At 33.3% G+C, this 13738-nt stretch overlaps 2 protein-coding genes across 3 annotated transcripts; both read left to right on the top strand.

Moving 5' to 3' along the window:
- The first annotated feature begins 677 nt into the window (after positions 1-677).
- Positions 678-3678, top strand: LOC110620430. The gene is made up of 6 exons (XM_021764160.2): positions 678-1111; positions 1627-1728; positions 2142-2206; positions 2923-2978; positions 3063-3092; positions 3192-3678. Exons 1-6 carry the CDS (start codon positions 900-902, stop codon positions 3312-3314), a joined length of 588 nt encoding a protein of 195 aa, XP_021619852.1. The 5' UTR covers positions 678-899; the 3' UTR covers positions 3315-3678.
- Positions 3679-4527: 849 nt separating this feature from the next.
- LOC110620945 (zeta-carotene desaturase, chloroplastic/chromoplastic) lies at positions 4528-12347 on the top strand. Of its 2 annotated transcripts, XM_021764899.2 has the most exons (14): positions 4536-5321; positions 5913-6037; positions 6304-6438; positions 7081-7153; positions 7371-7444; positions 7997-8101; positions 8189-8433; positions 8523-8610; positions 8848-8890; positions 8999-9155; positions 9301-9429; positions 10272-10344; positions 11397-11561; positions 12095-12347. In XM_021764899.2, exons 1-14 carry the CDS (start codon positions 5141-5143, stop codon positions 12260-12262), a joined length of 1761 nt encoding a protein of 586 aa, XP_021620591.1. In that variant the 5' UTR covers positions 4536-5140; the 3' UTR covers positions 12263-12347. The 2 variants fall into 2 exon arrangements, with proteins under 2 accessions (XP_043815084.1, XP_021620591.1); XM_043959149.1 differs by lacking the exon at positions 9301-9429 and having other exon boundaries at positions 4528-5321.
- Positions 12348-13738: the final 1391 nt, after the last annotated feature.

The raw sequence follows: 13738 nt of genomic DNA, 5'->3' as shown, positions 1-13738 counted from the left end.
ATCATTCATCCATTTCTATTATCTCCCATCACTAATGCTAAATATAAAAAATAATTTAAAAGATGGTATGATTAATATTCCTCGTTGTAGAAATAGGAAACCCTTATATTTTTTTATGTAAATTCAAAATTCAATTTCAAAAGAAAATATATTCCAACAAAAACTAATTATTGAAATTGTGAAATATTTGTTAGATTTATTGATTTTGATTTTCATGCTTGAGATGAGAATATTCAGACAAATATTGATGATGATTTTTATTTTTGTTTTTTCATTTTTAAATTGTGTTTCATTTATGCTATTATTATGTTTTCTTTTTAAGAAAAATCAAATAGATTTTGGGATCAGAAAAAAAGAATAGAGAGATAAAGAGCGTAAACAGAGAATGATTATTATGTATTTTTTTTTTATAAACTTTAGTAAATTAAATAATATTAAATGTTACAAAAATTCAAATTTTATTTTTGCACTAATTAATCCATTTTTGTTTGTTATAAACTTTCTTGAATGATTTGATTCTTGAAAATCTGATTGTGTACCAGAACTGCTGAGCCTCTTGATTTGTCTTGTTTTAGAATTAATAACTCATTTGTAAAAAATTACCAGATAATGATGTCATAATTATCCAACTGTGATCTCTTCTGTCAAAAATCATTGCTTTAGGCAATTAGATAATTAATTGCCAAATTGGGCAATTTGCAGAATTTAGTGCTCAACCTGCTTGTCATCCTTGTCTTAGGATAATGATAATTATAATTGATTAGGACACCATCTTAGCTGGAAAATCATATGGTCTGAAACGCCATTTTTGTCCTGATTGGGATTATCACATTAGCAAATGGCCAAGAAAGCGAGGTGGAACTTGAAGTGAGTGTTCTCTATTGATTAATCTCAAAGACATGACTGAACACTCCCTAGTTGTAGATGCATGGATACGAGAAGCACAAGAAGTCTCGGTGTTGGTGGAGGACATAGAAAACAGGATCAAGAACAAGGACCTTGCACAAGGACACAGGCTTAGAGACAATGCTCAATCCAAACTTTTGGAGGTTGGAGTCAAGCTTGATCGCCTTGAATCACTCCTCCATAACCCTCCTTCAAAGCCCATCTTGTATGTTCTTTATCTCACTTCCTGCTCTTCTGGGTTTTGCTTGTTTGTTAGAATGCCGCAGTGAGATTCAAATATGTGATGGGATAGGAAGGAATTAGTTTGCTTAATTTCGTCTCATTTTTTTCTGGGTTCTGATTTGTCTGTTTGTTCTGTTCTTTTATTATTATTATTATTATCTTCCGTTCCCTTCTCAACGTTCAATGAATTGTGTTGTTTGATGAGTAGATCATGAATTTTCGCTTCAATTAGATTGGGGAATTTCAGTTTTTCTTTGCACCCAAACATGGTTAAGATGGGTTGGTACTTGGATGATGTTATGTTTGTGCAGGCAGTAAAAACTGCCTGAATCAAACCAAGATAAAGAAAAAGGAGATCAGCAAATCAATTGTAGATTAAGCTTTAGAAATTTTGCCCTGCATAATTTGTTATTATCTGAAATGTCAAGAAGTTATAATAGTAAAGAAGAGAACTCAGTTAGCTTGCATAAGTAATATTTAGCTGCAGAATATTTGCAGAACCAAAGACGATATGAAATTCCGATGGGAAATGCTAGCAGACTTCCGGCTAAGAACAAGAGTGCTGGTCGTCAGTCTTTACACATCACCATCTTCAAAGAGGTATGGCTGTTCTTTTGTTCTTGTTACTTTTGAATGTTAGCTTAACCACCAGTTTTCAATTCTAAGTGTGGTGGAATTAGAAAAACAGGCTTTTTGTAGTGGACTTGGATGTTGTGGTTAGAAATCTAAATTGTAAGATCATACAGAAAAGGCAAAGTAATGTAATGGGAGGTGAGGTCTCAAAACCTGTATGTACTCCTTCAATAACCTTCCTCCCAAACGAAGTGATTATTTTGAAAACTATAACTTACGCCCAAAACCTCCTTCCAAACACAGTATAAATTGCAATAATAGAAATGGATGTTTACTGATAATTCCTTCAAATATAATTGGGTTTAATTCTTGATCATGTTTGATTGGATGATCTTTTGGTTAGTACCAATTTTGTGCTTGCATCTCTTACTCCTCTACAGGGCAGGAAGGGTAACTGTTTCAAATGCCAAAGAGACCTGTAAACTCACTGAAAGCGGACACCAAGGTACAATTCCATACATTTAGGTTATAGCACACAAGTATCCTATTGATTGATGATGATACTTTAGTTAGAATCATCTTACGAGAAAGGGGGCAGGGCAGTGGAATGTTTAGAGTCAAGTCATTGCTTTGTTAGTAAGCACATGATCACCAATGCATTGTAGTGATTGGCCAACCTCTTCACTTTCTTTTCTATTCAGAGAATAGTTGATTGGTGTAATGTAAGAGTAGAAATGAATTAGAGTGGCAACTCCTACTGGATACAGAGGGAAAAATAGGTAAAGATTATACTGGATCTCACCTATCTAGTGGCTATCAAGACCCCTTAAACTTACTCTTGCAAATATTTAATTAGGCTAATGTGGATTTGGTGTCAAACTGAGTTGAATGGTGACAAAGTATCCATATAACTGGCCCCAGCTAGTTTGGGATTTAATCTTAGTTGTAATCGTTGTATATATTTATGAAGCCTTTGATCAAATCTGTGTATGTGATATAATATGCAAAATCATGATAAGGCAACTAAGATAAACCAATGGTCAACGGGCAAATCATTCAAGCAAAATCATTACTTTTCCTTCTTCAGTAACATTCAATCTTGGACAACATTATCTCTACAAACATGAACTTGGCAATATTCTGGTCCTTGGAATAGCCGACTTTGATGTTTCAAGATACAGTCCATACTCTTGCTTAACTCTTCTTTATATTATGATGCAGATCATATGATGCCCTTCTTATCCGAAGATGACCCAGAGATGCTCAAACCTCTTATTGTACATATCATTTCTTCATGCATACTCTAGTTCTTAATCTTCTACATCTTACCTTCTGACAATAGTTTCTGCTTCTTCATGCAGTCAGAGGATGCATCCCAAAGTCATATGCAGGTACATTCTTTGAATAAGAAAGCTCTTATTTTTCATTTTATTTTATTAATTCTCCTTTATTTTCCAAATTAAATGCTGAATATTTTTGTTGATAAGTAGATGAAGCGTTCTGGTTCTTGCATTCCAATGAGTCTACTCAAGAAGGTGTGTTGGATCATCTGCTTGATTATTGGAGCAGCTGCACTTCTTTTCTTGCTGTTTATCTTCTGTGCAGCTATATAATGTGTAGTCCACCTAGATTTTCCAAGTGGGGTTATATTAGGATCGCTTCTTCGCGAATTCAGAGGTGTGCTGTTCCTGTTTACTCAGAAAAGTAGCTAATGTTTTACTGGTTTTCTATAAATTCGTTAAACTTGCTTCATGATCAATGGGGCAGCAATATCTTCATTCAAGTTCTCAAGGACTGGACTTCACCTTCCTATTTGTTGAGTATTGAGACCTGCAGAAAATCTTGGAATAAGTTGGCAATAGCTGTTAGTTTTCTAAAATTTGAATTCAGCTGTAACAGTTCATTTTTTAAGCAAAAGTTTGTGAGAAATTCTGTATATATAAATATACAATTCATTTTATGACAATTTCCTTTTCATATTTTTGCATAATTAATTAATAAATTTATTTCATTACATGATTAATAATTTATTTCACATGCATATTTCCTTTGAATGCCAGAGAGAGGTAATAATTGCCCAGGAAGAGGAGGCAGCCGAGAAATCTTCAATAACATTTTAGGAGATATAGCATCAGTAATAATTTTCTAATATTTTACAAAATCGATGTATTTATAGAATCGATTTCGATAATAGTTACTCTTTTATTTCGATAATTATTGATTATCTGGGCATGGTTCCGTGGTTAAAACTGGTCATGGATTAATTTTGATTAGCTTTTGGAGTTGAATTTTTGTGTGATGATCAAATGTTTTAAGGAAACTTGAAATTGATTTCTAAGGGTTTTCTAATTTTCAGTGCAGAGAGGAAAATTTAGAAAGAAAATAAAAACATTTTCCCAACTATTGTGTTTGGATTGAAGGAAACATAAAGGTAGAAAATAATAAATTAAAATTACTCTTTATAAATAGAAAATGAATGTAATTATTTTTTTTTATTTCTATAATAATTTATTTTTATTACAACTATAAAAAGATAAAATAGTTATTTTATTATTTAAAAAGTTACTTTCTTTCGTATTTTTTTTTTCTTAACATCTACACGAAAGGAGATTGGAGGAAAGTAAGTTTTATTTTACTTCCTTAATTTATACTCTCTATTTTCCTTTTTATTCCTAGAAAGTTAAATTGATTTTAATTAAATCTATTTTTATTTTTATTATTTTTAAGGAATTCAATATTAGTTTTAACCAATCCAATTTTAGATTTAATTTACGACGTAGCTTTTCTACATTCTAATGTATGTGAAAAAAAAGAAAAAGAAAAAAGTTCATGAAAAGAGAGTGTACGTGGTCCATTTCCTTCCTATGGAGAAAAAATGGAGAAGATAAGGCGCACTTTCTGTTAAACACGACATCGAAGTGAGTTTGTGACGACACCCCATTTTCATCAAACGACATCAAAGGCTCGATCCAAAACAAAGGCTCTGTTTTTCTCTAATTCTGTTGCTCTATTATAATATTATCGTTGTTAGTGGCAGAGCCACCCAACCCATCAAGGTGAAACACTCCTTGCAAACCGCAATAGCCTCCAAAAAACACCACCCAGAGAATCTTCAAAAATACCAAACAGCTCGTCTTAGTTACCTGACAAATTTCTCATACCGTAGCATCTTCTCTACTCGATTTCTAAAGATACCCTCTTCTTATCTCTCTATGAATCTTTGTCTGTTATGTGCCTAGAACTTCTTGCGAAAGTGGATCGTTTTAAAATTGAAACTTTATTGGTACAAGGCAGGGAGGAGTCCAATTTTCTTGTTTTCTACTTCCCATCTCTTCCTCTGTTGGAAGTATCTGTGGTCTAACTATTACACGCAGAGAGCTAGAGACAGTGGAGAGAAGAAGAGGGAACTGAAAATTTTGTTGATTTTAGTTTTGAACTTATGGCTTCTTCTATTCTTTTTCCGGCAAATTCTGTTACTGGAACCAGAAGCAAGACTCCTGGGTTCGTGCTCTCTGGGGGTGGCCGGTCGGTGGCCCAGATGGTGAGGACTCCAAGGTTGTCCTTTGTTCGGTCTTCTTTGGATTCTTTGGAGACAAACGTGTCTGATATGAGTGTTAATGGTAATTCACTTGTATTTTATTTGCTTTAATCGTGTTCTTTCTTCTACCAAGCGTTATTATTGTGCATATCTGATTTCGGGATGTTCTTTAGTTTTTGATCATGGAGTGGAGATAGTGCTGTTTCTAGATAGTATTGATGGATGAAATATTTAATTGTGGTGAATTTGAGGCTTTTACATTTCATTATGAGTTTGTTTTTTGAGAGGGAGTTAGTGGGTGAGAAGGTGTGTATATTTGCTATTAAGTTTTGCTAGATATTAACAGCAAATGAGCTTTTGGGATGTCGGCAATTCACTTGATCTTTAGTGGCAATGTGCTTAATAAGGTAGCTATTGGGATTAATTTTCCCTTGTGAAACAAGCAGAAAGAAATCGCTATAAATGGATTCTTATAGTGTGCCAATTCATAAAACTCAAATGTTAGCGACATTTAGTTGATGCGATTCCTGATATGAGTTTTTAGCTCCAATCTCATAGTTTTGAATTTGATATGAGAATATCAATAAGATTTCTTTATGTTCGCCATTTATTTTGTAAAGTATGCTAGTGTGGATTATTCTTCCTTCTTACCATACAATGGTATGCATGCCAGCTCCAAAGGGGTTGTTTCCGCCAGAACCTGAACGTTATAGAGGACCGAAGCTGAAGGTGGCTATTATTGGGTCTGGGCTTGCAGGGATGTCAACTGCAGTGGAGTTATTGGATCAAGGTCATGAGGTGTTGCTATTCTTACTCCTACTGATGCTACGGATGATCTTTTAAATGTTTTCTGCAACAAATTTTCTTTCTATACCATTTTGTTTACGTTATTTATATCCAAAAGAAATGAGATTAAATCACAGATCTACCAAACTACATACCATGTCTTTTGATATTTCTCAGTTCTCAAAAGCAAACATTTTTCTCTATTTGTACAAGTCCGTTCCGTTTAAGTTGGTCAATTTCATTGATTGAACATGAATTTATTATATTTTATTTTTCAGGTCGATATATATGAATCAAGAACTTTCATTGGTGGTAAAGTGGGCTCTTTTGTTGATAGAGGTGGAAATCACATTGAAATGGGACTTCATGTTTTCTTTGGTTGCTATAACAATCTTTTCCGTTTGATGAAGAAGGTGAGGCATGTTTAACTGCACTATGATATGTCATAATTAATTTCTTTATCCACACTAGTCAACAAATTCAAACCTGAAGCTAAGTTTATTGACTTTGCATGCTGTTGTTTCTCCTGATGACAGCTGATGTTAGTGCCCTTTTATCATGAAGTAAAGTCAGTTCTTTTAAGTATTTAAAATAAGAAGTCCATGGCTTTATTATCTGCATTGGCTGGCTAAGACTAGAAATAAAGGCAGTTATTAGATTCCCAATGGTGCTCATTGACCTCTTCATGAAGTATTGTGTTATAAATAATGTGTAATGCGATAACTCCTTGCTGCATGAATACATGCAATCATGAATCTAATAATACTTCATGGACATTGTCATGCTTGAGTATTTTGTGTGAATGATAATGTTTCAAAGACCACTGAATAACTGCTGTCCCCCTTTTTTCTAAAAAAAAAAAAGCAAAAAATCTGTTCAATTTTTGTGGCATATGGTCTATTTATTCTTCTCTGTTGACAAAGTGCTTATTTCTGTCTATAAACGGTTGATGTGCTGAATCAGGATTGGGCTCTGTTATCTCCTCATCATATTCTCTTAAAGTGTACAATGTCAATGATCTCTTTTACTTTCCTCAACTCTCTGCTTGGACGTAGGTAGGTGCAGATAAGAATCTACTTGTGAAGGATCATACTCACACATTTGTAAACAAGGGGGGTGAAATTGGTGGTACGCTTTAATGCTCAATCTTCTATTATCAAATGTTAAATTAGTATAGTTATATGTCATGGTTCAATATTACCTTACTGGTCAAAGCGTTCTTCTTCTTCTTCTTTTAATTCTTTTTTTTTATGATGGGGTGGGGTGTGAAGCGAGGGTTGTACTCTGTCTTGTGTGTGGTATCATTATATCTCTTGATAAGTTTGACTTGGATTATGGATTGCAGAGCTTGATTTTCGGTTTCCAATTGGAGCTCCCTTACATGGGATTCGTGCTTTTCTGTCAACAAATCAGCTTGAGGTAATAGTTACTAGTGTTAGGTTCATTCTGAATTTTATCTGTATGTCTATTTCTTAGTGTGACACCAACTGGATTGGGATTGATGGTGAATTGTTGATTATCCATTTCTTAGTGTGGTTATATTAATGCTCTATATGATGCCATGTGGCACTAAACTTCAGCTCCGATATTACTGAATAAAAGTACCAACTTATATCACATGGGCATAAACATCAACTTGTTGACTAGTAGCAGCAAAATGACTGCTCATTTGGAAGAATTGGTTTTACAAATCTATTGCTCTACATTAACTTCACCATTTTTTATGTCACTTCTTGCTTCCATTGGCAACCATGCCGCTGTAGCTTTCTGATTTTAAGTGATATGCTCACACAAAACTTTGAAGCGTCAAGTCATAATTTTGATATTCAACTTTGCATCAATAGGGGAAAGTTCAGAAGAGAACTTTAGGAGTTTATTTGTCTTCTAATTATAGGCTTCAACTAATGCCTGATTTCTTGCTTTATGGCATTTCTAATGATGCATTTTCTCCTGAATGTTGTTCAACTGCAGACATATGATAAAGCAAGAAATGCTTTGGCCCTTGCCTTAAGTCCAGTCGTGAAGGCCCTTGTTGATCCAGATGGAGCAATGAAGGACATAAGAAATTTAGATAGTGTAGGCAATATATACTGTTCTATTCAAGTTTTGATTAGTTATCTCTTAACAATGGTCTTTACTTGAGAGTGCATTTTCTTATTCCAGATCAGCTTCTCTGATTGGTTTTTGTCTAAAGGAGGCACACGCATGAGCATCCAAAGAATGTGGGATCCTGTTGCCTATGCCCTTGGGTTTATTGACTGTGATAACATCAGTGCCCGTTGTATGCTCACTATATTCTCATTGTTTGCCACTAAGACGGAGGCTTCCTTACTACGTATGCTCAAGGGTTCTCCAGATGTTTACTTGAGTGGTCCCATTAGAAAGTATATTGAAGATAAAGGGGGCAGGTATAAGTTAGTACCTGTTGGATTGTGATTCTTTTTTTTTTCCCTCTCGTTTCAATGGCCCTATGAAATTTGTTTTTCTTCTTGGGCAGGTTCCATTTAAGGTGGGGGTGCAGACAGATAATGTATGATAAGTCTACTGAAGGAGAAACATATGTCACAGGACTTGCCATGACAAGAGTAAATGGCTTCTCAATGTTACTTTTCTTTACAAGATCCTATATAAATTGATGCAGTGTTGATTTAGTTTGTGTATTACTTGTTTGAAGTTCCTTCAAAAGCACTCAGATTGCTCTGATTTAAAAATAAAAAATTAGTTGTGTGCCAGTTTTATATCCAGGGAGATTCTGTGGTCGAACTTCTTTTTGCCAATGTTTATACAAGTTTTTAATGGTGAAAAGTTTCATTTTATTGCAGGCTACTAACAAGAAAGTTGTGAAAGCTGATGCTTATGTAGCAGGTTATTCAAATACTCACCCATTCCCTTTTCTTTTATGATATGGTCATGCTCTTTCTTTTCATTTTAGTGGGATATTTTGTGCTTATTTACTGTTCTATTTGATGGCAGCATGTGATGTTCCTGGAATTAAAAAATTACTTCCATCCCAGTGGAGGGAATCAAAATTTTTCGATAATATCTATGAGCTAGTTGGAGTCCCTGTTGTAACCGTGCAACTTAGATATAATGGTTGGGTCACAGAGTTGCAGGATCTTGAACGATCAAGGTGAATCTCTCTTTTACACTGATATTCCTTTGTTTGGAAGGCTTTTAAGGACCAAGTCTATTATATACTTTTGTTTTATTTCTTGAGATTCTTGGATAAATAGTCCTTGAATTCCTTCATGAGCCCGTATTCTTTTGATTGGTAGGCAATTGAGGCAAGCTGTTGGTTTAGATAACCTTCTGTACACTCCAGATGCTGATTTTTCTTGTTTTGCGGACCTAGCACTCACTTCTCCTGAAGATTACTATATTGAAGGACAAGGGTCATTGCTCCAGTAAGGAGAAAAATGTTAATGTTGGCAATTATTACTTTCTGCTTTACCCTCTGTGGCGAAGAAATCTATTTTGTATATCACCAGTGGCTGAATAGTTGAAATGTTCATGGTCACTGCTGCAGCGTTCTATTTGTGAATGATTCAATACTATATGCTTGTCCATTTTTAGTTCTTATCCTTCTAGGAATATAGCTTTTTTATGGCACTAGAAATTTAATTCGTTAGAAGCTGAGATGTACACATAGATGTGAAGTAACCTGTGATACTTCAGATAAATCAAATTTTCCCCTACAATTAAAATGAACGAGGGTAGAAATTAGCGTTCGAAAAATAATAAGGAAGTATCCATTCATTGAAGAGTAAACCAGCATGCATTACATTACTATGCTTCAAGCCCAATCATTTGGTTGTTGGTTTGTGTGCCATGTGCTGATCTTTATCTAATTGATGCAGTTGATATTTTGTTGTGCTAAATAACCATGCTACTGTTTTACTATTTGATTGGCTTGGTTTAGAATTGAAGTAATAGTGAGGACCTTCTATTTTGTGGTGAAGCTTTATTAATATAGTCCTTGAACATGACATACTTAGGGGGTCCAATTTTTTCTTTTTCCCAGCATTGTGAATGTATGGAATCCAAATGAGTAGTTTTTTCTTTTACCTTTTCTTGTTTTTCCGGGGGTCCCCATAGGCTCCAAACTACAAGGTTATGATGTTTTACATTCACCTCTGAGCTTATTTTTATATTCTCATGCAAATACTCCTGTTCTTTCTTTATATTTAGATATCATATACAGTCATATTTGCTAAAACTGTTTTCTTTTTCTTTTTTTTTTTCCCAGGTGTGTTCTTACACCAGGTGATCCGTACATGCCTTTGCCAAATGATGAAATCATAAAGAGAGTCTCAAAGCAGGTTGGTAGCTTCTATAACACCCCATGTTACTGTGTATCAGGGTCGTTTTTCTCCCTTAAATCTAAGCTTCATTACATGCTAGAAAGTTATAAATAGCATTGAAACTCCGAGGCCCTCGATTTTTGGTTTGGTTTGGTTTGGTTTTGTTGTGTTGAACTTTACATGGCCCTTAATTTTTCTTCTCTTGCCTTTGTGGGGCAAGTCACATGTTGAGACCTGGTTGGTATTGCATTGGGTGGTTCATCTACTTGAGTCTGGCATCTTCTGGCTCTGCCCTTTGGATCTAGCATGCTGGGCTAGCCCATGGATCCACCGAGTGTATCTTGTTTAGCTCAGCTCATGGGTTTGGCTGGCTGCAGCTTGGATCCTGTATCTATAATTCTATGGTTGGGTCTCACTGTGCAAATAAATGTTGAAATTATTGGCCCCGGAGAGTTGGATCATAAAACAGGCATACCGCTGGAATTGGGCAGAACTTGGACACCTCCACCAAGTTTTATATGGACACTTAAGATCTGCCAATTTTATGTTTGACATGGTGGATGCATTGTCTACCTGATTATGTGTGGAAAAAAAAATTCTCTGTTTTCGATCTATTAACATAGAGATCTGCTGGTTTCCCAGAATTCGGAAACGATTTTTGATGCAATTTGTGGCAGTCACTGCTTTGACACAAGTCTTTCATCTATAATTGCCAACCTGTAATTGCCCTTCTGCTTGATGTGAGCTCTTGGAAGTTGGTAGTCCAAATTTCAAAACCAAGTTGGAGCTGGGGGGGTACGTCACAGTTGTTAAAGGCACACCAGAGGCACAAGGCGCAGGGGGTGCACAGCCCAGTGACTCACCCAGGCGCCCTTATTTAAAGGGTCTACTTAAGCTCTAAAATTTATTTGTGGTGAATTCATTATAAAGCATGATGAAGAAATTTCTGTTGTTATTACCTTTTGACAGTGATGATGGTCACTTTGTTTCTAACATGTGTATCAGATCACAATGTTGCCCAATCATGATTCTGCATTATTGTAATTATCTTTTTTTCCCCAACAAATCAGGTTTTGACTTTATTTCCATCATCCCAAGGCTTAGAAGTTATCTGGTCATCTGTAGTAAAATTTGGGCAATCCTTATATCGTGAGGGACCTGGCAAAGATCCCTTCAGACCAGATCAAAAGACACCTGTGAAGAACTTCTTCCTTGCTGGCTCTTATACAAAACAGGTAACTTTGCATTTTCCAAAGTAGTAGCATGTTTGCCATCGAAATTTTTTGGGAAAGGCTCATCAGAGAGTGAATGCAAAAGGCATAATAATCAGAAGTTGAAGTTAGGGTAAATTACAGAAGCTGTATAATTAGTCTTATAATTATACATTTTGTAGATTTATGCTTCACTTTGGAACATAATTTGGGCAAAGCTAGAATCGTTCTCCTTTCAAAATCTTAAAGCCTCCATTGAAATGATTCATTTTGTAAGAAAAGACTTCAAATGATTTTTTGCAAAATCATACATGAAAATTTTTTAAGTCGAAAAAGAAATGAACTTTTTCCATTCTAAACAAGAATTTGATTGAAAAAAAATGAATTGAATTGAATTATTGTGAAATCTTTGATTTCAAATAAGGGGAAAAGCCCTATTTACATAGCCAATGAAACATTTTACATACTGCAAGAAACAGGGTTCCTATTGTCCACACCACTGGGTACTTTTTTACAGTAAGTGTGGGAATAAGGAGTTGTGATTCTATGTTGAACAGGACTACATAGACAGCATGGAAGGAGCAACTTTATCTGGCAGACAAGCTTCAGCATATATATGTGAAGCTGGTGAAGAGTTGTTAGCATTGAGGAAGAAGCTCACTGCCACTGAATCTCCAGAAACCACAGAGTCTGCTCCTGTTACTGATGAGCTAAGTCTTGTATGATATATTGGTGACTCAAAGTCTTTTTTCTTATTTATGTAATTCAAATGAAATTATATTACCAATATAAAAGGCTCATTTCATCCTATGAGGCAGTCCTTTTTCATTGTTCCACTTTTCTAATAGATGGGTGTGATAAAAAAAAAAAAGATAATTGGATTAAATTAAGAATTATTTTACTACGATCTAAATGATTTAATTATTTTATTAATTGATATGCACCTGTAAACCTGATGGTAAGTATATATGAGTAAATTTAAAAAATTTTAAATTCTACTCTCTCAATTTTCATTTGAAAAAAAAAAAAAAATTCTTAAATCACATGTAAAAGGAGTTATATATCCCCTCATTTACTAGAGATTTCAGCATTTCCTAGAATTGAAATTCCCAATCTCATGGTGGCTTAAATAGGGAAATCATATTTACAATTAAACTATATATAAAAAAAATTAAACATGAAATAAATAGTTAAATTATTTTATTTAATCAACCCACATGTCTGATACTTTAAGCTTAAATCTATAGCTTACGTCATTAAATCCCTAGAATCTCGGGGTTTTAAGTATATTTCTTTAGATTAATTATTAGATTATTAATTTATTATCATTTTAATTTTCATATCTTTTTTAAAATGTGATATTTATTAAGATATGAAATTTAACGATATATTATGAATTGAGGATTATTTTATATTTTTATATTTATTTTAAAAATTCAAAGAGATATAAAAAAATTTTAGTCACTATAAATATAGCGAAATTAGTTAATCATGTATTAATTTTTTTTAGTATTTATTTTTTTTGAATGGTGTAATTTATTTATTAATAAGCTTATAGTTTATTTATAATTTTTTTTATTTAGTGATTCAATAATAAATGCAAGTTTCTTTTAATAAATGTTAGGATTTATTGTGCTTTCATAAGATAATTCAAGTTTAATATTAAGATAATATATTATTAAGATGGATAATTGTGAATCCTAAAAATATTAATCTTTTATATATTATAAAATAAATATAAAAAGATAATTTCTAAAAAAAAACAAATTTTGATAGAAGTAAATGTAAGGTACTAACATGGCTCTATTTGATAATTTTAATTATTTTAACAATTAATTATTTTAATAGTAAATAATTAATTTGATAATAGTTAATTAAAATAAATAATTTTTTATATTAATATTAAACATTAATATTTTAATAAAATTAAAATATGAAATATTACTTTCAAAAGTATTGATTAAAATAATAATTTATTTGTATAGTTTTATTGCATGAATAAAATATCATGAAATAAATTAAAAAATTGATCACAAGTTACCAAAGATTAAAGTTTGATTAAAATATAATACATGTCTTAATCTCAAATATTATTAATGTTATTATTATTTACCATGAAAAATATGCTTTTATTTTTTTTTTCTTTGTATATTTTTGACCTTAATCGAAGCTAGCCGTACAGAATCAACTACAACTAGTCA

This window comes from Manihot esculenta, chromosome 8, assembly GCF_001659605.2.
Source record: "Manihot esculenta cultivar AM560-2 chromosome 8, M.esculenta_v8, whole genome shotgun sequence".
NCBI classification, from domain to species: domain Eukaryota; kingdom Viridiplantae; phylum Streptophyta; class Magnoliopsida; order Malpighiales; family Euphorbiaceae; genus Manihot; species Manihot esculenta.
This window is presented reverse-complemented; position numbering and strand designations above follow the sequence as displayed.